Here is a 26,938-nt window from a genome sequence, read left to right on the forward strand (position 1 = left end):
TTATCGACCACCAAGCTCAAACCCTGCTGAATTTTTAGAGTTATTCTGCGGTCTTATCTCGAGCAGTTATTTTGATGGTAGGGCATGTTTTGTCTTGGGTGAATTTAACCTAAATCTTCTTAATTACAGTGATAATCCCTTATGCGCAGATTTTCTTAACCTTATGTTGTCGAAATCATTTATTCCCCTTTCAAGAAAACAGACTCGAATAACTGATGATGTATCTACTCTTACTGATAACATTTTTGTAAATAACTCATTTTCTGACATGACATCTGGCATTATAGTGTCTGACGTCACTGATCATTTTCCAATCTATGTCCTTGTGTCCAATGTTATGACTGCTAATGTTTTTCACACTCATAATCCTGGTATTCGTGTAATATCTGAATCCAACCTTAATAAACTTAGGGAGAAATTAAGTTCAGAAGATTGGTCCACCGTATACAGACAAAGCGATTGATTTAGCCTTTGAAAATTTTATGAATATTTTAATCACTCATTTTGATTCTAGTATTAATCTCCAAAGGGCTCACCATTCTCATTATAAAAAAGTACCACGCAACCATGGGTTACAAAATCTCTTCTCAGGTCCATTAATTCTTTCTGTGCCACGTTCGCACGTCCCACTCAGTCGACGCGACAGCGTGCCAACTTCGCATATTCTGCTCAAACACACAAAACTGCTTAAACCGATCGATAAATCGCCTAATCCCGCGATACAGTGAAAGCTTTTCTCGCGCTTTTGTTCCTTTTACATACAGCTTGCATTCTGTGTGGGGATTGACTATCAAGCGATGTTCCCAACTAGATTTGCATGTAAATTCTAAGTTTCTGTCAGGGTTTCATGTGCTAAAGCCATGCCTTAACAGTAATGTAGCAACTGGTCATTCAAACGAAAAATATAAATAGATTTGTCATAAAATTTATATCAAAGCAAAGCTTGACATTCCTCTTTAACTTTGCTCACTATTATGTCCAGCTTAAAATAAATTTGTAGAAATTATATAGATTGGAAAAACAGAATCCTTTCTGAAAGCATGCCTGCCTTCGTGTCTCAGAATATCATGGCACACAGGGGTTTCCGCCATGGCAAATAAAGAGTTAACCGCAAGAATAATCTTTTTCACAAATATCGCAAAGATCCATGCCCTTTAAAACAAATTAAGATATACTCGTTATCGAAATATATTGACATCCTTAAAGGACAAGTCCACCTTCATATACAAAGGATTGAGAGAATGCAACAATATTAGTAGAACACATTAGTGAAAGTTTAAGGAAAATTAGACAACCCGTTCAAAAGTTACGAATATTTTAAGTATCTGCGCAGTCACTGCTGGAAGAGAAGACTACTATAGTGTATGATGTCACATGCGTACAACTATATAAGGAAAATAAAAAGAGAATTTCACAAAACTTTACTTTTTGAATAAAGTGAACAGTTCTTCGACTTGCTACTGACGTATCAAAGGGTAATATTATTCCCCCTGCCTTCTGAAAGAGAGAAGTCGAGTGTTCTTTTGTTATGCGAGAAAAATGGAAATGTGTTGAATTTTCTTTATTCTTTCTTTATATCGTCGTACTCATGTGACATCACAAGCTATAGTAGTCTTTTCATCCAGCCGTGACTGAGCAGAAACTTAAAAAATTCATAAATTTTTAACGGATTGTCCGACTTTGCTCAAACTCTCACTGATGTGTTCTACTAATATTGCTGCATTCACTCAACCCACGTGTCTATGAAGGTAAATTTGTCCTTTAATACGTGTAGCCAAACGAAATTATTTTTCGTGGCAGTTTGTTAAATACAAATCTGATGTAAAGAGTACGGGTGTCGTGGTAGGTGATTAGCAAGACGCTGAAACACAGAAATAATACCGATCCTAATAAATATATTTCAGCGGACGGCCGCCAGATTAACGACCCGGTCATTATGGCGAAATCTCTTAATGATTATTTTGCAAGTCTTGGTCCACATCTTGCCAGTAAAATCCCGAAATTACCAACTAAATATTATAGATATTTAAATATTAGGAATCCTCAATCAATATTTCTTTTGGAACATATTGTTGAAGAAGAAATTGTAGATATCGTCAAGAATTTGAAAGATAAAAAAGTTCGGGATATGATAGAATTACAAATTTTCTTTTAAAAATGTTTTATATGAAATCATTTCTCCTCCTTCATACATTCTTAATCAATCTTTATCTAATGGTAAAGTCCCCAATAAGATGAATGTCGCAAAAGTTGTCCCTATCTTTAAGAAGGGACAGAAAGATTTGGTGAATAATAACCGACCAATTATCTTTATTGACTTCAATTTTGTAAAATCCTTCAAAAGTTAGTTTACACGCGATTATTGAAATTCCTCACAAATGATAGCATTGTATTAGATTCTCAGTTTGGTTTCAAAAAACATTATAACACAACCAATGCTTTACTTACTTTTATACACAGGGTGGCTCATGCTGTATATAATTTTGAGCATACCATTAGGGTTTTTCTTGATTTTTCTAAAGCTTTCAATACGATAGATAATGGAATTTTATTTTGTAAATTGTGTCATTATGAAATCCGCGGGACGCCTTTAAAATGGTTTAAAAGTTGTATAACATATAGGAAACAATTTGTTAACATTAATGCCTATGATTTGCAGATGAAACCTACTTCATGTGGAGCCCCAAAGGGCTCCTTCTTGGGCCCACTTTTATTTATCTTATACATTAAAGGGATCGTATAGTTTTGGTTGAGACTTAACTTCAGGTTATTATCATTTTTGGTGAGTTAGTGAGAAACCTCTTATGAATTATTAAAGAGCATGTAATTCCATGAGGATTTCAACGTTTATTTGACGAAAATCGATTTGAAATGGCTGATATATCCAAAACAGAGCGACCCTATAGTGTGGGACCCACATTTTATTACGATCTTTTTGTTTTACTTTGTTTTTAGATGTTTCAGCTATTCCAAACACAATTCAATTCAATTCAATAATGGTTTTATTTCGATCGCATTGCAGCCAGAGACTGAATTGCACGATGTTACCAAAGTATAACACATACACAATACAGATAAAATAATGATAAAATTACAAAGAGCATTTCCATTATGAACACATCATATTATATTCAGTCGGATATGGACTCGAGAGGAAGTGAGGAAGGGAAGAAAGACAGACAAACGTTCTGATAGGGATTATGGGGGCAGAAATGAGGGTGGATGAAAAAGAGAAAGCGGGAGTCCGCGTAAGAAAAAAAACATAAACATCATCAGTTAAGATACATAAGTTCAATTATTTGTATGCAACTGTTCATTACTTTAAAATGCTGAAGCATTAAAAATAAATTAACAATTCCATAAAATAATTCATATCATAGTAAAGATATAAACAGTCCGCGGAAGAAAAAGAATGGAATTTATGAAATTATCAAGTGTACAAAGACTAGAACAATTAACGGAATTACAAATATACATATTTTCATAAAATAAATCAAATTCCTCTATAAAATTTACACTCTTTCATATCGAACAAAATATTTCGCATTATCTCGAAATCATCGTAAAAAAAAAAAAAAAAACATTGGAACCCATAAGCCCAATCGAAACAGTAACCGTACCATCCTCTTGGAAACAAAAGATACCACCGTAATTGTATTCAGAAAGAAGAGAGAGAGAGAGAGAGAGCGCGCGCGCAAAAGAACGGAGGGATAACTATGCAAGGGAGAAAGAAGGTGAGAAGAAGAGGAGTGTTCAGTCTAGTGAAGAGTAAGAGGAATCAATGTAACCAAAAACTATAGCGGATGCGATGGAAGATATGTGAGACTTAGAAAAAAAAAATACACCGAAAACAGAAACATAGCAGTCTGCCTTGTAAACATTCACATAATACTAACATGAGTTTCAAACATCGGTATTGACATAGGGGAAAAAAACAACAACAACAAGAACAACGGACCGTGCATATCTGGAATAAAAAAAAAGATACCACGTATACACACATATGCATTTCATATGTGACAGTGCACCTCAAAACGAACATAGAGTCGCACACACTGATTTTGCGTGAGGACTGAAAATAAGTGAAATGGGTAAACCTAGCCGAACTTGACTTTTTCATATTTTCTGAAATAGCGGGTCTTCTTTTACATTATGCTAAAATTTGGTATCATAAAACGGGCAGGAAAGTGTGTTTTTTTAGCAGTTTATCGCGAACATTTTGGGAAGAATAGTGTGTTTAGCTGTGTCTTTAGAATCCCCTTTTCATTTCTGAAAAACCTTGTCCACACTCTTCACTTTCAACTCTAATAACTTTTGAAAGGATAGTGCTACTGCTTTGAAAGTTGGCATTAATTACGGACAGAATGTGTTAATGAGGCATGCTTAATTTCAGTTTAATCTAATAATCTCTTCATTGTTGTTACTCTCGTGGTTTACTTCCTGTTTTTTGTCCCATTCATCGCACAGCCAGCACGGTTTGGTAAAGATTAAGCGCTCGAATAGACACTGTACTTCAGAGCCTCTTTTCTCAGTTCACACTTTTCCTGAGTTTGTACTTTCTTTCCAATATTTAGATAGGTTAGGAGAGTCCATTTGATTTGAGTTATACATCATTTTAAAGCTTAAAGTATGTTCTTTCAGAATATGGTCTTAACTAAAAATTCATGTCTGGCGACTTTCTGTTTGTTTTGAGGTGCAAGGTCACATATATTCTTCTTTAACATCTTCACACTTTAATTATGGGATTTTCGCGTGGGGAAATACAATTAATTCATGATTAGATCCCCTTCTTCGTATTTAAAAGCGTGCAATAAGAATCATAAACCACGCCGGATATTTTGCTCATACCAACTCTTTTCTTCATCAAAACAGAATTCTGAAAATTGCAGGCCTATTCTATTATAATCTCGGAATTTTCATGTAAACAAATAACTAATGAATTACCATCAGATGATAATTCATTAGTTGTTTTTTTATACACAAACAGTAAACAGTATACAGTAAACTTAACAAAATGTCATTTGATGTATATCTATCAGCATTTCATACCATTTCTAATAGCATTTAATATCATTCTGAGTTCTGAGTTGAGATCTGAAACTTTTTGAGGGACGCAGGTGGGCACTGTTTTTGTCAAGGCACACTTTATTCCCTCCATTACAATAATTCATTCCATAAATATCAACCTTATGTAAATCAACTTATAATTAAGGCGGCAATAAACCAGCTCTGAATATGTTAGTTCTTACATTAAGAAAATAAAGTAAGAAAACATATAATCTTAATTTGAAATTGTTTCACAAATTAGTTCTGAGTTGAGATCTGAAACTTTTTGAGGGGTCGCAGGTCTAATTAAATACGATATGTGGGCACAGTTTACCAGTGTCAAGATACTCTTTATTCCTTCCATTACAATGATTCATCACATGACTCATGTCAATACACATGATATGCATACATAAACAATATTCATACATTTTTCTGTATTGAAATTAATGTACAACTTTTTTTTTGTTTTTGCTTTGCTTTGTTTAAGCATTAACAATACAATTTAAAAACTGCAAAAGTGAACATAAACATCTGTACCCTATCTAACCTTTGCAGTACTGTATTTGGTACCTACCCTGTACAATATAATATGTATGAAATGATATGTAATGAAGTATAAACCATGTGTTTTTCAAAGCTCAGCTTCAGATGACAGTCTTCTGCTTTTTGTTTGTGTTGTTTCGACTGAATAATCAATGATTTTCCAATCGTATTTGTATATGGTTATAACTCTACTATACAATATGTCGTTATCAGTCCATTGTATGCGATTATATCTATATCCATGTTTTTTGTAATATGATGTGATTAGTATTTGAAAATTGTTTGCTACGTTTTATATACCTAGTGAAGATTGCAGAAATAAATCAAATGAACACTAAATCAAATCAAAGCATTGTACTATTAACTGAAAACTCGGAGATAAACTCCTTCCTGATATATGAGATGAAAAGAACGCAAACGAACAAAAAAAAAAAGTGACACCCTAGACCTACACCATACAATTCAACATCAAAAATCAATGATGTGAGTAAGTGGTCCATACACATATGTATTCATTGAAAGCACCTCATGACGACTTCCGTAATTCCCACTGAGAACTTTGCAACCCGCCTCCAAAGTTCTGTCATTGCTCGCAAGACCACATGCACACAGCTCCACAAACATCCGGAAGAGTTCTGCTCCAGACTCTTTGTCAATGTTGGAGTGGTACTGCACCATCTTTCCATTGGCTTTACCCCCAAGGGTGGACTGGGGAACAACAAGGACATCTCCTGGAAGGTTTAGGACTGACACACGCTTGGAGGATGCTAACTTGCTCAGTCTGATATTCAAAGCAGATTTCACTGTCAAAACCAAATCATTAAATATGGACACATCAATTAGTTTTTTTTTTTCTTTCGCCAGACTATCTATTTCAGCTCAAATGATTTTATTTTCATAATGAGATAACGTAATAGAAAGTTATCTATGAAACGTTAATATAAGTAAAAACTGCGCAAGGAATGTGCAAGGAATGGGTAAAATATGGGTTATAAAACTCCATAGCAACCATAATGAAGGAAGTCTTTGATAAATTTAGACGAAATGTTGAACTCTTTACTTGCGAATTACACTCATCACTGAAGCTGCTGTCGCTCTACGATAAAGTACCGCCTTCATTTTTGGCTTACCGATAACTTCGGAAGTTTGGGTATGATAACAACAATAATATAGGTTTTCTCGGCCGATTTCGCACTTTTTTTTCAGTCGAATTCCTAATTGCTGCTTTCAATTTAGCAGAATTTAGCCTAGATGGCATGTTCGGTATTTCAATTTTATAATCTTTTCATTCAAATTCATTTTGGAGCACTCAAATTACCTTTAACATCGTTCGAATCAGCACTTTTTCAGTTCAAATTTGTAAGACAAGCACCATTTTGCAAATCGTTTATTCAATTTAGCAGGATATATAGCCACGTGATCGCGTATACGCTGTGCTCGTTCATTCGAATTCATTCTTGGGCATCAAATTTCGCATTTACTGCAGTCAATTTAGCAGACACGTTTACGCTTTTATTCCTTTTTTCCGTTTTCATTCATCATATGTATCGTTTGCAAGCATCATAACGTTTCATATTTTCGTATTTATTCTTTATTCTGATATCACCCTCGCAACAGTACTTTCAAAATAGGTGTATGTGTTTATAATGTGCGATAGAATTATTTCATTCACAGATACATTAATCTTAAGTTTGTTTTGACATTAGTTGGGAGAAGGAGGTTTCAATTTACATCGTGATTATTTCTATCATCTGCATGTTTCATTATTTTCATTTGGTGGGTGTTATATTGCGTTAATCATCATTAGGAATAAAGTTCTTGGATCAGCTCTAGCCATCACTTTGTCAATGGTATTACCCTCAAATGCTTCAATGAGTCTTTCCCTGTCTTCTTGAGAGATACCCCTGTATCTAACTCGTGCTGCCATGACTGGATATAAGAAAGTGAAGTGAATGTATGGTACTGGTGCATGTATAGTTCTGATGAAGAGGGGTGTTACACAACAACAAACTTGAGTTATTTAGGGTCAAAGATACCTGTACTATATACTTAACAGTGTGTGGATGAAAAAAAAAAAATCACATAAAAAAAATAGTAATAGCATTACGCCAATTTGAATGAACATGTTTGTAATTTGAAAGCCCATACGGCAAGAAATTGAATGACTGAAATACCATTTTCCGCCAGTGCTGGCGAATTTGAATGGTTGAAGAGCACGTGCCAATCTGAATGCCCGTTTTCCGAATTTGAAAGGGACATTTGCGAATTTCATTGATCGAAATGATAAATTGAACGAACAAGTTGCAATTTTGAATGACAGAATGAGCAGTGACGAGGATTTTCGCTAAATTGAATGAACCTTTTATCAAATGGACTGACAAAAGTGTGAAATTGCCCGGGAAAACCTATAGTAATAATAATGATGATAATGGTTATAATAGTGACAATCATAATCACAATCATATACAATCATAATCATAATCATAATCATAATAAAGCCTTGTTTGCCAAGAGTAGCCTCGGCCGTGCTACAACTGTTCTACCAGAGGGCCCTACTATTATTATTAAGCTAACGTTGCCAGGTTCCAAATCTTTACACCTAGGTCTAGAGGGGCACAATAAGTGAAAACATCTAGTTCAAGGACGTAAGCACTGAACAGGACTCGAACTTGGGTCGTCCGGTTAGGAGTCGGGAGTCTTATCCACTTTGCCACAACAGAAAAAAAAAAAAGCTACAAAAGAACTCAGAGAGTAATGGGGAGCTATTCTGAGACCATTTCTCTCTTTTTTAAGTCTCTTGTACAAATCGGTATTCTCCTGTAACTGTATTTGTGACCCTGCATCTCAAAACAAACAAAAAGTCGCCAGACATGAATTTTAAGTTAAGACCATATTCTGAAAGAACAGACTTTAAGCTTTAAAATGATGTATAACTCAAATCAAATGGACTCTCTTAACCTATCTAAATATGGAAAGAAAGCACAAACTCAGGAAAAGTGTGAACTGAGAAAAGAGGCTCTGAAGTACAGTGTCTATTCAAGCGCTTAATCTTCACCAAACCGTGCTGCCTGTTAGATGAATGGGACAAAAACAGGAAGTAAACAACTGGAGTAACAACAATGAAGGGATTATCAGATTAAAGTGAAATTAAGCATGCCTCATTAACATTTTCTGTTAATAATTCATGCCAACTCTCACAGCAGTAGCATTATCCATCCAAAAGGTATGGGAGTTCGAAGTGAAGAGTGTTTACAAGGTTTTTCCAGCTTGAAAAGGGGACTCTAAAGACACACCTAATCCCACTATTCTACCAAAAATGTTCGAGATAAACTGCTAAAAATACACTTTCCTGCCCGTTTTATGATCCCAAATTTTAGCATAATGTAAAAGAAGACTTGCTCTTTCAGAAAATATCAAAAAGTCAAGATCGGCTAGGTTGACCCATTTCACTTATTTTCAGTCACGTCAAATCAGTGTGTGCGACATTTTGTTCGTTTTGTGATGCACGGTCACATATACAACGGAGGTGCAAAACTTATTCCTGGTCGTTTTCCTCTCTCTCTCTCTCTCACGGAAATGTAGCACCCTTAGAGAAGTACAACTTTAAAACATGTCACAACACTACGGACAGTTCAGACACTTATGTTAGCCATCAATAAACATCCACACAATTCCATATAGAAATCGCAATCATTTGTGGAAAAACATTTCTCTCATTTTTCCCCTTAGTCTTGCTTACCCATTTTCTGTACAGTGTCCCGATCGGCGCCTCTCAAGAAACATACGAATAATATAATTCCGCTGTTTATCTGAAAAAATAAAGAAAAAATGAAAGACGAAACAAGATTATTACGTTTAAAGGAATACTGATAAAAATAGAATGATACTGCACTCACAAGTAAATTTTGCTCCATTTAAAGTTAACATAAAATTGTTGCTTACATTTACTCTTTATGTGCCACGTTCGCACGTCCGACTCAGTCGACGGCCTGCCAACTTCGCATATTCTGCTCAAACGCACTAATCCGCCTAATCCGATTGATACATCGCCAAATGCCGCGGTACGATGAAAGCGTTTCTCGCACTTCTGTTCCTCCTACCTATAGCTTGCATTTCATGTAGTGACTATCAAGAGGTGTTCTCTACTGGATTTGAGAGTAATTTCTAAGTTCCTGTCACTGTTTTGGGTGCAAAAGTCATGCCTTTGCAGTAATGTATCTACTGGTCATGTGAAAGAACAAAAATCATAGATTTGTCATACAAATACATAAGTGCAAAGCTTGGCATTTTCTCTGCAACTTTACTCACTATTTGTCCAGCTCAAGAGAAATCAAAGATTTACTTACAAAGGGGGTTTTCGCCATGACACATGAAGAGTTAACAAACTGCGGGCTTGTGTACCCATTACTGGATATGATATACAGATATATATTTGTCTTGAGAGTTTTTCATAGAACTATGGACAGAGGTGGCTCCTATATTTAAAAAAAAAAAAAATCACTGAGAGGCACCGATGCATGTAGTTTTTAAACAGAAAATCGAAATTAGTCATTTGGGCTTATATCTATTTTGAATTTTGGATAAAAAATGTAACCAAACGAAGGGGTGATAGAAGAAATGCGAGGCAAAAAGTCGTGTGTATGGTGGGTGCGATGTTGTGAAGGGACCCTACAAGGCACTACGGCAGAACTGCAGCTCTGCGTTGTTACAATTGATTTTTTTTTTTCACAGTGTCTGCTGGAAGCAGTGCGCAATGTCAGACTTCCTTTGTGACGTCACAATTGACACAATTGTTACATTTCACGGAGTGATGGTACAAAGCAACAGTGCGCAGTGTCAACAAGTGGCGTCGCAATTGTTTCGTTAGAACTTGTTACATTTCAGAGTGACGGTATGACGCAGTGTGCGATGTCAAATTTTACTGGATTACGGGAAGAATTTTTTCAGGGAACTTTTGAAACTAGATGATTTTAGCTGGCGATGCATGTCTCAATAGTTTCTACTCATCAATAGGACACGGTTGCACTTTTTTATCTTTCTGGGTACATTTCATGTGATTTCAATTGATTTCCAAAGATATTACAGCGCTGATACTGCACGTCCTCTGAACCAAGTGCACATATCTTTCGATCCTGTTTAACACTGCCCGGTATAGATGCGCGCTGTTGGTAAGCGACACCCGGACAGTCCATGGATTCTTCTGAAGGGAACGGTTCCGGGGGCCGTAATCTGGCAGAACTGCGTATCTCCTTTAACCCATTACGTCAGAAATCGGCTTTACAGATTCAATGTTACACCTTTCTAAACTGGGATACGATGAGTTGCATTTTCTTTCGTTCTTGGTCATAATTGGTCTGAAGAATCGATTAACCCAAAAAAAAAAGACAATTTGACCTTTTTAAGCAGTAATAATTAACAATTCAATAAAAACTTATGCACTTCTGCCAAATGAATCGAAGCCAAATGTCAGCGATCGTAATCTGACAGAACTGTGCATCTCTCGTCACGTGCCAAGGATGATCAGCCAGAACTGCTTAAGTCTTTGGCCATGCGTTTTGTTTTGTTTTCTTTTGGTTTGGTTTGGTTTGTTTTGGTTTGTTTTTGTCTTGTTTTTGTTTTAGACAGAACTGCGTATCTCTAGGAGATACGCAGTTCAGCCTGATAAGTACGTGTTTCATCAGGCAGAACTACGCATATTTTCATAGTTAACCACATGCTTATCAAAGAGAACTGCGTATGTTGCGACAAAGATTGCCCCGTCAAAGATTGTCGCCCCCGGCTCGGGGTGACAATTTTCGACGGAGTTTGCATCATAAATTATCGCCATGTCATGAAATGTCGTCTGGCGACATTTTTTTTTTTAATGCTTGTGCAGTTCCCAATTGTTGACCTCGATGGCGACAGTTTATGATGGCAAAAACAATTGTTGCGACATAAATTGTCGCCCCGTCAAAAATTGTCGCCCTCGGCTCGGGGTTGGTTGCTCCGGTATTATGCTTTGGTGGGGTGGGTATGGCTTGTAAGTTATGCGTATGTGTGTGTGTGTGTGTGTGTGTGTTGGTGGCTGCATGGTATGTGCGGAGTATGATTTGTAGGTGCGTATAATATGTGACTTGTGTATGCGTTTACGTATAGCTGTGTGGGTTGGGGGCAGCTGCATGGTAGCTGTGTTGTGTATGATTTGCAGGTGCGTATAATATGTGACTTGTGTATGCGTTTGCGTATAGCTTTGTGTGTGTGTGTGTGTGTTTGGAGTATAATAATACAATATGTGGAAACTGTGCATGTGTGGTGGTTTGTTTGATAGATACTTTATTTTCTACAAATCAATGTACATAAATTACATAATCATCAACATGGGAAACATACAAAGTATATTTAATACAGAGCCGTTTGACTCGCATAAAAAAACGATATAAAGGAAATTAATGATATAATATTACAGTATGCATGCATATGCAGCAGGGATTACAATAACAATATCATATTTAAGAAGCGATAATGCGGAGGGCCGCCATTGTAAGCATTGCTTGAAAAGATATGGCCGACCCGAGGAAAAGGTAGGGACGTACTAGATTCGTAACAATACAAAGTCTGCAGGGGGGAATAAACTCTGATGTGCGATGGTGATAATGTGGTTGTATAGTGGTAGTGGTTTGTTTGTCTGTGTGAATACGTGTGCCTGTATGCGTACGTGTATATGTGGGTAGTGGCGTATGTGTAGGCCTATAGGTTGTGTGGTGATGCGTGTTTATGGGCGCAGTTTTGTGCCTGCATGAGTGTATATCGGAGGGGTTTGGTGTTCGTGGGCTACGTACGTATGTGTGTTGTGTGCGAGCGTTCGTGTGTCTACGTAAGCACGCAGGAGATAAAAGGAACAAAACATTCAAGCGACACAATTCCCACAACACGCACAGCGCTCCATCACACACACACACACACACACACACACGCACAAACGGACACAAAATTGTCATGTGCGCGCGCACATACACACTTCCTTCAAACCTCACCATGACTTTTTACATGGCATGTTTGCATGGATGTAGCCATGAAAGTTATGTGTTGGTATTTCAATGACTATGTCAAGAACGATATTACCCAGCAAAATGTGTTTCGAGGGCGGGCGACAATTTTTGCCGCCAGCCCTCATCATAAATTGTCGCCAGGCGACAATTTATGACGGGGCGACAATTTAAGACGCCAACTCCGTCAAAAATTGTCGCCTATTTCAGGGGGCGACAATCTTTGTCGCAACATGCTTATCTCCTAGAGATACGCAGTTCTGGCTAAACACATGGTTTATCAGCCAGAACTACTTATCTCGTCATGTAATTGGCGACGTATTTAGGACGTAAATTTCACGTCAGTTTTGTTGCGTACCGGCGCGTGTGTCCATCACGTCATATCAGCTATGCATTTATGACGTAATTTCACGTCAGTTTTGGGACGTATTCATCACGTCATGTTAGCCACGTATTTATGACGTATATTTCACGTCAGTTTTGGGACGTATTCATCACGTTATGTTAGCGACGTATTTATGACTTAAATTTCACGACAGTTTTAATGACTATTTCGTATCACGTCATATCAGTGACGTATTTATGACGTACAATTCACGTTAGTTTTGTGACTTGTTCATCACGTCATATCTAACATGAAGTTATTCATCACGTCATATTAGCAACTTATTAATGACGAAAAATTCACGCCAGTTTTGTTACGTATTTAGTACGTCATATTAGCGACGTATTTATGTCGTAATATTTACGTCAGTTTTTCTCATCATAGCAACTGATGCGGTCCTACAGATGTCAATGTGACTTCTTTATTCAACCATTTTTTCTCGTTATGTTCATGATCATCAGATGATGGAAGTTTTGCGTCAATTATTCAACCAACTATTTGCCGCTAATTAAGTCAAAAGTTAGTTGTGTTTTTTTTTTCTTTTTGTTTACTTTTTGAACAACGTTACAACTATTCATGGCATGTTTTCACGTCTCTCTATTAGAAATAGTATTTGATATCATTTGGAATCGGCTGGACAGAAATAACACATTGAATATTTGATTCAATTTTTAAAACAAGGTAACGGACTGGCACGCCAAATAGCATACCAGTTGACTCCTTGGACCAATTTATAGACCAAACTGGGTAAATTCACACCAGACGGATTCTAAGCAGGGCACTGGTAAAAACTGGAAGATTTGACAGTTTACTAAATCGTGAAATTATTAAATGAACTGGAATACTAACATATGTCATTTCATTCGAGGTTAAACAAAGGAATAATCTTGGCTACGAAACTTACTATCTAAATATATAAAGTCGGTCTGCACTGGAAAGAAGCATGTCTAGCGCCATCATAAGGCTCATTTTTCCTTGTGGTGCCCAGCATTTCTCCCATAATGCCGAGCGGCGTGCAGCAATTAACCCGTTCCACACTGAATTCTGATATCCCCATAGACTTAACACACAGATCATCAGGTTCCCGTAAACGTAGGGGATGGCCTAGCAGCGCAGCGGCTCGCTTCGATCCCGCATTATCTTGCGCAGTTCAGTGCATACGTAATGTATACCACGTCCCATAGTACCGTAGTACGTACCATTATACGTTGTCACTTATCACTTCGCAGTCTGTTCGGTGCACTGTCTTCAACACTCAGATCGTTAATTCTGATCGTTGTGTCGAACTTCAATCTGCGATTATGTCGCGGATACGACTGTACGACTTGGTAAATGCTGGATCCAGTGGGAGGAGATGCGAGCTGCGCTGGTGTATAGCGATTAGGTCATTGGGCTGAGTGAGTGGATTGTCGTGGATCTCTCTCGCGACAAGTAACCCGGTCCCTCGCGATCGGCCGAAAGATCGACGCCGCGCCGGGCGGGCCGGGCCGGGCTTTCTGTACCCCACCATATTATGCACTGCTTGTGTGTGTTCTCTCGGCTCTGCGCACAGCTGCTGTGAGATCGTGCGCCCACCGGCAGGCGGCGATCAGCCACAGTATAAAATAACGATGTAACCACAGAACTAGAGTTCCGTGGATGTAACCCGGCCACCGAAGTTTTGATAGATGGCGCTCTTTACACAAAAAGTTCTGGCATCAAAATAATGGCTAGTGCAGACCGGCTTTAAGGGTAATATTATTCCCCCTGCCTTCTGAAAGAGAGAAGTCGAGTGTTCTCTTGTTATACGAAAAAATGGAAATATGTAAATTTTTCTTTCTTTCTTTATATCGTTGTACTCATGTGACATCACAAGCTATAGTAGTCTTTTCATCCAGCCGTGACTGAGCAGAAACCTCAAAACTTCATAACTGTTTAACGGATTGTCCGATTTTGCTCAAACTCTCACTGATGTGTTCTACTAATATTGCTGCGTTCACTCAACCCACATGTCTATGAAGGTGAACTTGTCATTTAAGTTTGTGTATTTATGTATACCGCTTGAATTACAAAGACTTTCGGTTTTATGGATTATGAAATAAATGAAATAAAATAAAATATTTTGTGTGTGGGTGTATGTGTGTGTGCACGCGCGCCCACGCGCACTTGTGTGCCTCAGTAAAGGGCAGGTTATTCAGTTTGAACGCAATTTCTGTTGGTTCTTATATCGATCATGCATCTTCACTAAGAGACCATGTACAACTAAAAAGTGTGATTCCAGTAGGAGCTTGAGTGTTGTCTTTTTTATGTCAATCATGAATTTTCATTAAGAGAGTATAAGTACAAAATATTTTAAAAATCGAATATCAACTCTACATTTTTTCAAACTTTCATTTTCCATAATTTTAATTAATTTAATGAATTCTTCCAGTCTAAATGCGTGTGTTTTGGTCATAAAGACGTTTTTAAGATATCATAAAGTCTTCAAAGGTTGACAAACGTTTTGCTACTATATCGATCATAAATTGCATTGGAGTGGACGTGCATCTGCTCACCTCTTCAAAATCTGGATTGAATTACTGTTTTTTATTAACGCCACACTGTTTATTAACGTCACACTTTGCCATGTGGATAAGAATCCAGCAATAGCATCTACCTGTTTTTTCAACAAGTCAGTGTTTGTCTCAAAGATGAGAAGACGGGCTCAAACGAGAAGTGAGAGGAAGGACTCTGAATCCAAGGATCCCTCCCCAAAGAAGGAGCCTGAGGTACGGAGAGAAGAACTACATGAACCGGGAGCAGACCGGCAAGCCTCCTTCGGGAGTTCTCCCCTTACTCCAGCTGGTCAATCAACCGAGGACTCATTCAAGCTATTGTCGATGCTGTACTCAACGAGTTTACGAGGCCATACAGCTGGACATTCATGAGCAGGAGAAATTTGCAACGCTCGAATCACCTGTTCACGATCTCACACTGCAGCTGAAGGAAATACATCGTCTGTGTGAGGACCACGAGCAATACTCGCCGAGACAATGTCTTCGTATTCATGGAATCCCCGAGGAACAAAACGAAATACCGATCAACTGGTCATCGTCACCGCTCGCCGCCACCTTGGAATCACTCTTGACCCTGGGTACATTGACCGTGGTCATCGTGTCACTCCGAGGTACTGGAACCGTGAATCAAAGAATCCGCGACCAATCATCATCAAATTCTGCAGGTACAACACACGACATGAAATCTACTCTGCGAGATCCAAACTCAAGGGGACGGATATCTTCATTCACGGGGATCTCACTACCAAGAGACAAGCGATCGTCAACAAGCTTCGTTCTCATGCGAAAGTCAAGAAAGTCTGGACGTTTGACGGAAGGATCACTGCTCTCAATGCAGATGGCAAAAAGGTCTCCATCTTCAGCCTCGCGGATATTGACTTTAAACTGTAAACATGTTTTCACTGTTTAATCTCATAACGCACGAAGCGCATTATGACTTTGAAATATCCTTGTTTTTTCTGTGCTAAATCTGTGAAAAGTAATCAAAGTGCCATAAAATGCGTTATTTGTAATATTTGGACACATCTTTCATGTTCCTCTTTAGATCTTTTTTTTTTCATGTTTTTTTCATTCCTCCAAAGATTGGATTTGTAATCGATGTATCTTTCTCGAGCTGCCTTTCAATACATCATACCATAAAACTCAAGATGCTAATATTAGTCACTCTTCAGTCGAAACTATGATAAATCAAAGTGATTTCTCTGTTGACAAGCAATCATTACAATGCAGTCAATTGCAAATCAAAGGTCTAAAAATGGTACAGTTGAATGTGAGAAGTTTATTGCGAAATATAGATGAAAAGAGAGCTGTCATGTCTCATAATGTAATAGGTACTGGTGCTTTTAATGAAACTTGGTTAGACGATACAGTTATGGATAATGAAATCGATATTGATCATTACAAGATTATACGAAGAGATAGAAACCGACATGGTGGTGGCGTCATTTTATATGTTCGCGAAAACTATGATATTTAAATTTTAGATCATGCGTCTCTACAGTACAGTACACTACAGTAATTTTTTGTAACATGGTATCGGCCCCCGGGTGGTCCTTCTGAGCTACTTGATCACTACGAATCACTTTTGTCATTCATCGATAGTTTCAATCACAGTACTGTGATCATGGGCGATATCAACTGTGACATTTTGAAGAGACCCTATCAAGGTGGCACAAAACGTGTGATTCACGATTCACGATGTTTATTCTATGCAACTTGTAAACATCACAGAAAGTACTCGTGTCACAGATGCGACATCTTCTTTGATTGATTTGTTGTTAACTAATAGAATCGAATTCGTGAAATCCTCGGGTGTCATTCACATTGGCTTAATAAGCGACCATTCCATGAATTTCATTATTTGGGGATCTCCGTCCACTCATTCTCCACGTCTACCCCGTGTACTAATTTACAGAAATTTTAAAAAATGTTGATATAACAGTTTTTTTGTGATCATTTACAAAATCAGCCTTGGGAAGACTTTTTTTCGCAAAAGATATTGATGAGGCTTTCAGATTATTGGAAGATTATCTCATGGAAACTGGTAATCTATTTATGCCAGTTAAATCCAGGAAAGTTAAAAGTAAATATTCTCCTTGGATGACTTCGGAGATTATAAATCTAATCAAACAACGAGATAAAATGAAAAGGAAATCAAAGAAAACGAAGGAAAGTGATACAATGAATATGTACAGGAAACTGAGAAATAAAGTCACCTCTGAAATTAGGAAAGCAAAAAGAAAGTATTATGTTTATAGACTTTCTTCAGTTAAGGGAAGATCCGCTGATATTTGAAAGATTTTGAAATCTGTTATGCCTAATTCACAAAGTAATAATCCCCAAGGTAATGTATTAGATTGTGAATCGAAGAGTAATGAGTTTAATGAATATTTCTCTTCTATTGGAGAAAAGCTTGCTTCTGATATCGTAGAACAGCCCACTGTGCCTTATTATGAAAATGATATCTACACTGATGGTGGTGTACAATTTAGATTTCATGTAGTATCTGAGAATGACGTACATAAGGAACTGAATAATTTGAGAGATAGCATTTCAGTAGGTCTGGATGAGATTTCTTCCAAGATTTTGAAAGTAAGCGTCCCCACCATCTTTCCTTGTTAAACGCATATTACTAATAGATATTTTGTGTGAAAACAAGTTCCTCCAAAAATAGAAAATGTCAAAGATTATTCCCATTCATAAATCTGGTACTGTTAATTCTCCAAACAATTTTCGTCCTATTTCAATACTACCCACTGTTTCTAAACTGCTCGAAAGATTTGTACAAAGACAATTGATGGCTTACCTTGAAGAAAATAACATATTATCTCCTAAACAATTTAGATTTAGGCGAAATCATTCCACAATCACATCCTTAGTCAAGGTGACAGGTGGATGGATGAAAGCAATAAATGAAGGGAAATATACAGGGGCCGTATTCATAGACTTAAAACTAGAAATGTCGCTATGGCGACTGGTATGCCTCCGCCAAAATGCATGATTCTCCTAATAGGTCTAGATAGTACATGTGGACAATGTGTGATTACATTTTCACAAAATTGGAAAAATATTAAAATGACAAGTTTGTCACAAATGTGTTGAACGTTCACCTTCCTTGACCTAGGTTTAATTGGATGAAGAGGAGAGCATGTACTTGGGATTTAAGGACTTTAACTTGACTTTGACCCATTCAAACGTTTATGCATAGAGTAATTTTCAAGGTATGGAGAAAAAGTGCAATTTCTGTATTGAATAGTAAATTGTTACCATTTTCATCTGGCCTTTGACCCTAAAATTCATAAGATAATCACTGTCAGGCAGAACATGCGTGAGCCGCTACAACAAAATGATCCTAAAGTCGGGCGCGGTCGATTATTTGAAAATTGCATTATGTAATCCCCTAATCTTTCTGCTTCGTATTGATATATAACACATTTTATAAAAATAACCGGCTGCGGAGATATTGATGTTTAAAAGAGAGCATGTCGAGACGTCTGGAAAATCACTGTTTCGAGAAAAGCGCCCTAAAAGTCTTCCTTTCGACGCAATCGCGATCAAGGAACACGCAAGTCAGTTTTCACCTCTGGACAATAGAAGGTAAGCCCTAGCAACCCCCGAAGAGTTCATTCAAGCACATCAGCGTCGGCGGTCTCCTCACCAACCAATCAGTGACCAGGATGTGAGAAGCGGCTGAGCATAGCGCACCCCGCCCGCACGCACCAGTCGACTGGGCAGTGTGCGAGCTTCACGCTTCGGTTAGCAGCAAGCAGCAAACTGACCAATGAGATCACTCTGGTCGTTGTTAGGGGCGGAACCTATCTGTGGCGCTCAATCCAAATTTTCGAACCAGTTTCTGCTTCGTTGAAACGCCAAAAAACATGGTTCAGAAAAACGCTATTTTTTGGTCTTTCCTTTGATCATTTTGCTTCAAAATTTCGACAGATGATAGAAGACATGTTAGACTCCAATAATATATCAAAATCAGAAAATCGTAAGTTTTGACCAACTTTGATGCTCTGACTTCAAACTCGATTTTCCCGGCTTCGACCATGCGCGACTTAAATATGTAGTACGTTTCAAGATAACTTGAGCCACTTCCGAGATATGGAGGAAAAACTTGATCTTTGACCTTTTGACCTTTGAGGCAAAAGCAAAAGAAAAAAAAAACTTTCCAGAGAATCTCTATTAGGTTATACATGCATACATCAAGTGTTTAAAAAAAAAATCCTGCTGGCATTGCATAAACATGACGGAAATAGTGAAATTTTGAAGTGTTGCCCTTGACCTTTGACCCCATGAACCCTAAATTCTCTAGATAATCACTGCCAGTCAGTACATGTGTATATACTTTGTTCCATGAAGATACCTTGAACAATTTCCAAGGTACAGAGAAAAAAGGCGACGTGTTAATATTTTTACTTGACCTTTTGACCTTTGACCTTTGACCTCATGACCCAAAGTTTTACCAGAGAATCTTAATTGCGTAATAAATGTATACACTAAGTTTCAAGAAAATATCTTCAGGCATTGCATAGATATGGTGGAAATAGTGACATTTTATGTATTTGACCTTGACCCTTTGACCTTTGAACTTGAGCATGTGCACCCAAAAGTTGATAGGCACAACTTCACTCCCTAATACACATACATGCCAAGTTTCATTGGGATACCTCAAAAGGTTTTGATAGTTACCCTGTCAACAAAATTCATTACGGACGGACGGACGGACGGAAGGACGGACGGGCGAAAGGACGGCCGGACGGACGGACAACCCGAAAACATGCCTCCGGCACCACTTCGTGGCGGAGGCATAAAAAGCGTTTGATTGTGTTAATCATGATTTGCTATTAACCAAATTACGCAGTATTGGGGTATCAGATGAGTGTCTGCCGTGGTTCATTGATTACCTGAAGGGGCGATCTATTTGTACGTCACTCCATTCACAGCTTTCAACTCCGTTACCCCATAACTTATGGAGTCCCACAGGGATCGATTCTTGGTCACCTTTTGTTGATCGTTTTTATTAATAATTTGTGCAGATATGTGCCTAACTGCTCAATCCAATTATATGCCGATGGTACTGTCATGTATTTTTTTCTGATAGTAATATTGATAGTGTACATATGAATCTTAATAATGATCTGGTTTGTGTTTACAAATGGATGTGTGCAAATAAACTGGGGCCGTATTCTGAGAGCTTATTAAGTGTCTGATTAGCACTTAATTACCGAATTGGTATTCTGAGAGCATGATTGAGTAGGGGGTATATTAACTACCATAGCAACAAGCGTTTTGGCGGAAACGACCTACGCGTTTGCGCGTATCAATGCGCGTGCACCTCTGAGAGGACTTAATCACAGAGTTAATTACGAATCGGTATTCTGAGGGTGTAATTAAGTATGAAAGTTAATGGAAAACTTAATGATACCAAAGAGTGTCATTAACTACTCCGATATCACGCAATACATCGTGTTTTCTCTGCCACAACGATACTTACCGTCTTCGGTAACCGAGGAGCGGTTGAATGTTGTTATCGTGGTATCCGTAGAATTCAGAGAAAAAAAAATATAGCCGATCTTCGAGGAATTTTGTCATTTTATGTGAGCAAAGAGGTTGAGATCTTCGCGTGCGTAGGTGAGGGGTTGTAATCAAAGTAATCAAATACCAGAGTGTGCGCACGCACGGAGCTCTTGGGTTGTAATTACAGGGGGCGTGGAGGGGCGTGGAGGATTAATGTAATCATCATTTTGGCTTCTAACAACGAGTCTGATTGGATGGAATAACAATTAGATGGGAGGGACCTAAGATAATTACAGGGGACTTAATCATACCTTATTTACGTCCTCAGAATACCGATTTTGCCCATGATTAAGGGCCTATCAACTTCACGACTTAATCACGAAGTTAATTATAGACTTAATTACGACCTCAGAATACCACCCCTGACTATCAATTTTGAAAAGACCCTGTCTTTACTCATTGGATCAAGGCACATGTTGAATAGATGTAACAGCTTAGATGTTTTTTTTATGAACGGTATACCAATACAACAAGTGGATCATGTGAAATACCTCGTTTTTATTGTTGATAACAAATTGAAATGGGATGCTCATATCGAGAATTTATGTAAAAAGCAGGAAAATTAGTGAAGTATTTTATTAGGCAGACTTCGTCATTTTATCAATGAATCTAATCTAAAGTTGATTTATCAGTCCATCATCTTGCCACTTTTTGATTATGCTGATATTATATTTGATTCAAGTCATCAAAATTATATCAAGCAATTGCAAATTCTTCAAAATCGCGATGGGGGGATTATCATGAAAACAAATCCTTATGGACATGTGTCTCATTAACAAATTCATTCTGTTTTAAATTGGTCTTCTCTTGAATCTAGACGTAGGAAGCATTTGAACATGTTTGTATTTAAATCAACTCATAATATGTTATCCTCATCTATGAATGATATATTCCAGACTTCCCGTTACTCATATTCTCTTCGTAGCGCAGGTATGCATTCTTCTCCCAAAGCCTCGTACTGATTATTGTAAAAGAACAACACACCATAAGGGGATCGATGCAATACAGTGCACTGCCTTATACCTTGAAATCGACCTCAAGTCGAGATATATTTCTAAAGGGATTAGAAACTTGTATTTCTGATTTGTATGTGACTATTGTTTATGTAACGTGCAGATGTATATTCCTCATTCAATTTTGTTTCTCTGTTGAATATACGTGGATATCTGGATTTGTGTTTGTTTGTGGGTTAATATTTCTATCATTGAAGTTTATAATTGTATATAATTCACAGCTGAAATATTTCTCGGAATGTTTGTATTTTCTTCTTATGTTACTACGTAGATGTCTTTTTTTTGCATTTATATATTTATCAGCGAAGTTTATAATTGCATATAATTCACAGCTGATATACTTCTCTGAATGTTTGTATTTTTTCTTATGTAACTACACTGTTTGTTTATATTTCTCATGTAAGGGACCCCTCTGTAAAACAGCGCTGTTATAATAACAGTGAAGAGCAGGGTCATCCCTCCGTTGAAGGTCTATTTTATGTAATATATCTTTGTCTGTATATCTTTTTAATGACGGAAAATAAATACAATACAATACAATATTCACGATGATCTAATATGCAGAACCAAGTTGCAATAAGTAAATACATTAACCTATAAGGTATTCATATTGATTCAAACTTAAAATGTGTAAAAAAAAAGAATACTTTATTGCGATATTCATTATTCAAGCTTCAACGTGTGTTTCGGGAAATATTTTCATATGTGATAACAATGGATTCTAGTTCAGTAACCATGCCTTCAAGCTTTCCAATTTGTCGTAGGTATATAAACTGTGTGTTGCACTGTGATTGTGGTAAGAAATAGGACATAGACATAGAATCTAGAGTACCAGGGTATGTAGGATAGGTCATTTATATGTTCAATAGGCTAACATTACATCATTATTGGTTTTGCACTAGATCTAGCTGAGTACGATTTGAAATTAGTCGTAAATATGACGTGTAACACTTACCAGTGTTTTTTTTTTTGTTATAGTTCATAGATATATGTAACAAAAGACGTAAAAAAGACGTCAAATTATGACGTCTTATTTCAATTCTTGCGCTGGTGCAAACTGTCAAGAAGACGTAAATATATGACTTGAATATGACGGCAACATGACCCCCCCCCAAAAAAAAAGGACGTGAATATGAAGTTATATTTACCGGTGTGAACGCAAAGTTATGGTCGTAAAGACATCATAATTACGCCATTTTTCAACAAATAAGACGTCACAAAAACGTCAGAATATGACGTCTTATTTTACGTCTCATCCTGGTGCAAACTGTCGATTATAAGACGAAAATATATGTGACCCGCTATGTACAACAAAAGGCTCCTAAAGTCGCTGACGGCTGAGCCGAGCAAATCGAGTTTGAAGTCACATCATCAAAATTGGTCAAAACAATCGGATTTCTGTTTGTGGCATAATTTTGTAGTCTAATGTTTTGTCTATGATCTGCCGAAATTTCAAAGCTAAATGATTAAAGGAAAGGCAAGAAATCAGCGTTTTTTGTTTTTTTCTGGGCCATGATTTTCCGACTTTCAGCATAACAGAAACGTGTCCGAAGATCTGCCCCCCCCCCCCCCCCAAGGAAAAACGCAGTATCTACATCCAGCTGCATTTCTCAACAACCGAGATATTCACCATTTTATATGTTTGCCAAAGCCCATAGAAAATATACTCTTTTGAAAAATTCCTTCATTGTGGAATTTTAGTCTATCTAGCTACCAATTTTCCTGGAAAATATCATTTTGTGTTTTTGTTTTGTTTTAAAGTTATTGATGAAAATGTAGATACTTTGGGGAAACCCCATGCAATTGACGGATTTCCCCAAGGTAAAACGCAGTATCTACAATGAAACGAATTTCCCCAAGGAAAAACGCAGTATCTACAGCGGAATGACTAGGATTAATCTTCTGCCATAATCATGTATGCATGTATACATATTGTACAAGGTAATTCACGATGCACCATCCTCAACCTCTGGCTCTGGGGGATGCATCCTCCATCCCCCATTTATGCCCTGATTACAAAGCAGGCTTCATAAGATTAACAAATAACAGATCGTTCTTTGAACGTTTTGCTTACATTCCCAGACCGATCTTGCTGTAACGTTACGTGTTTAATGAAGCTTGCCAGGGCTGTAATGTGATGATACATGGCTTAGCCGCTAACTAGCATCTAGAATACTAGATCTAGATCTGTACAGTCTAGGCTACAGTCTGTCTAGACAAAAATAAATCTAAATCGGATGTCTGGACCTAGATCGATCTAGACTAGGTCTAGTTTTCATATCGTTTATTCTAGGCTGGCTACGTAGCAGGCTACACGAGTCTACAGCCTCAGGCTATACATGCACGATACTTGAACTGCAGAAGGTTTAGTCTAAGCCCTACACGAGACAGGACTCTTTAATTAGAAAAAAAAATACATCTAGAACCGGTCTAAATTGAAGTGACATCCGCTCTCTAGGCCTATTCCCTCTGGATTGAACCTAAGTTTTTTATGTCATGTAAATTTGTAATGTAACTTTTACTTGTAAGTTGGAGCATGCAGCATGGGATCATGCATGCATTTTACGCAACCCAGTCTCACTAGGGTCTAGACACTGTCTAGATCCGATAAGAATTAAAATACAGCTTATTCTTAACTGTCTCCATTTTGTCCATTTACCGTGGGTACCTATTTTTCACATAATCTATTGTCAACTAGGCCCTATGTAATTTTAAGACAGTATGGTATGGAGTAGTTTGAATATTGACACTTCACTAGACTTAGCCAGGATTAAGTGGTTAAGTTTAACTCTTTATGTGCACGTTCGCACGTCCGACTCAGTCGACGGCGTACCAACTTCGCATATTCTGCTCAACAAACAAAGCCGCCGAAACCGATCGATAAATCGCTAATTAATCCCCCGGTACAATGAAAGCGTTTCTCGCGCCTTTGTTCCTCTCACTTACGACTTGCACTTGCAGTCAATGTGGTTGTTAACTATCAAGCGGTCTTCCTAACTAGATTTGCGTTTACATTCTAAGTTTCTGTCATGCTTTTATGTGCAAAATTCATGCCTTTACAGTAATGTAGTGTTGTAGTAACGGTAGTACTTACCGGCACTACTGGTGAGTTGCAACTGTAACTTGTCTTGTAGCTCAGTCAGTATGTCTTTCAATCAGGTTCCAGGTCACAACTGAGGGATGCGCGTACAGGCAATCCCTTTTATACCTCCCCTGTGTAGACAGGGGGGTTAGGGTGAAACCGCTAGGGGGCGCTACTACTACATTCCCCCCCCCCCGTTTTATAAAACAAGGGGCATAATAGAAAAAAAAAACAGCCCCGGCCAAAATAAAAACCTAACTATAACCCCCAAATCCCGCACAACCGGGGATCTCGCAGATCCCCACCCATGGGAATGCACAATCTGACCAGCCCTCGGGGGTCTGCCGAGGGCAGTTCAGCGGGCCACCGCCTAGGTCACTCATGTACTGAGTGAAGGTGCAAGGGACCGTTGATGTTGGGAGGGAGTAAAGAAAGACCCTATAGCCCCGACTTGCATTAAAAACAACACCTTCAAATAGGGGAAACACCCCTCTCATGGGATGACCCAAGTCCCAAAATATAAGACTGTTCCTATTACAAGGAACACCAATATACAAATAAAAACCGCCAAAGAAAACCTTCTTTAAACAAAGACGTGCATAGAATGCAGCAGAAGCTTAGTTGGCGAACCATAACAAATATGTTGTTTTGGCCACCAAAACTCTCATAAAACCTTAATATATCACCAAAATAAATTAAACACTTCCCTAGCCCAGCATCTGTTTAAAAAAATAAAACTGATAAACCAGAAATATCTTTAATTTTTTTTTCAAACAAATACCTAACCAAATCTTTCTTATCATTCAAAATCCTATACATTGTACAAACTATACTTTATCCTTGCGTGGGGGTCTGATCCTCCCATTAGGTTATAAAACTAATATCTAGTGGTGGCAGCCACCACTCTCTTTACAGGTATTGGGCTGTATCATGGGTGTACTTCTTACACCCAAGAAAGGTGATGGGATCTTCCTCATCGCCTTTTAAACATACTCCTCCCTAGTGTCCTAACCACCAGGGAAGCTACTCGCCCAGTATACTGGGAAGCTATGCAGGGTAAACCCCTACCTGGAAGGTGTGATAAATCCACCTTCCACAATCACAGGAGAAAGCATAGAGGTGGTTTGTTACACCTCTGTTAACACCTTACAGGGGGGTGACCCTGATATCTATGCCTATCCCATCCCTTTCACCTTACTTGATAAGTAGCGTGGGATACTGCCAAGCATACCCTGGGTAAACTTAATCCCAAGATCTTTCTCTGGCTGGTGTATCACACCAGTAATTCTCTTCAAGGTGTTTGGAGGGATGATTGCGCGTTTCAACAAGCACACGCAAGAAGCTCGTCCATATGGTGACTGTTCACCATGCATCATTGGGATGCGAACATTCCCAATTTCTAGCCGTGAATGTTGTAGGTGCAGTATAATTCTATACTTACGGAGGAGATCTAACCCCAACAGCATTTCACCTTCGATAGGGGCCACATAAACCTCCGTCAAAAACTCACAACCCCCTAGCTTGATCCGAATGGGGTCTACAATCATACCTGGCATCCTCAAATCACGGCCATCTGCGGAAATAAACACATCCCTGATCTTTTGTGGACAAGGTTGTAACTTTTCATACACCTTGTGGGATACGATTGATATTTCCGCCGCAGTGTCCACCACTGCCTTTAAAGAATGGTTACCTACCTTTATAGGTACTGCAAACAAGGGAGTTGA

General features: G+C 38.1%; 1 protein-coding gene across 1 annotated transcript in view; it reads right to left on the bottom strand.

The window, feature by feature from the left end:
• Window positions 1-6,060: 6,060 nt before the first annotated feature.
• Window positions 6,061-26,938, bottom strand: part of LOC139733902 (D-aminoacyl-tRNA deacylase 2-like) — a 37,490-nt gene continuing 16,612 nt past the window's right edge. The window contains exons 2-3 of the mRNA XM_071644715.1: window positions 9,332-9,401; window positions 6,061-6,395 (exon numbers count right to left, since the gene is read on the bottom strand). Coding sequence (XP_071500816.1) covers window positions 6,061-6,395; window positions 9,332-9,401 — 405 coding nt within the window. The remainder of the gene's footprint in view (window positions 6,396-9,331; window positions 9,402-26,938) is intronic.

The sequence above is a fragment of the Diadema antillarum genome, unplaced genomic scaffold (assembly GCF_040938485.1).
Source record: "Diadema antillarum isolate AM-2024a unplaced genomic scaffold, OU_Dant_1.0 scf00000025, whole genome shotgun sequence".
NCBI classification, from domain to species: Eukaryota; Metazoa; Echinodermata; class Echinoidea; order Diadematoida; family Diadematidae; genus Diadema; species Diadema antillarum.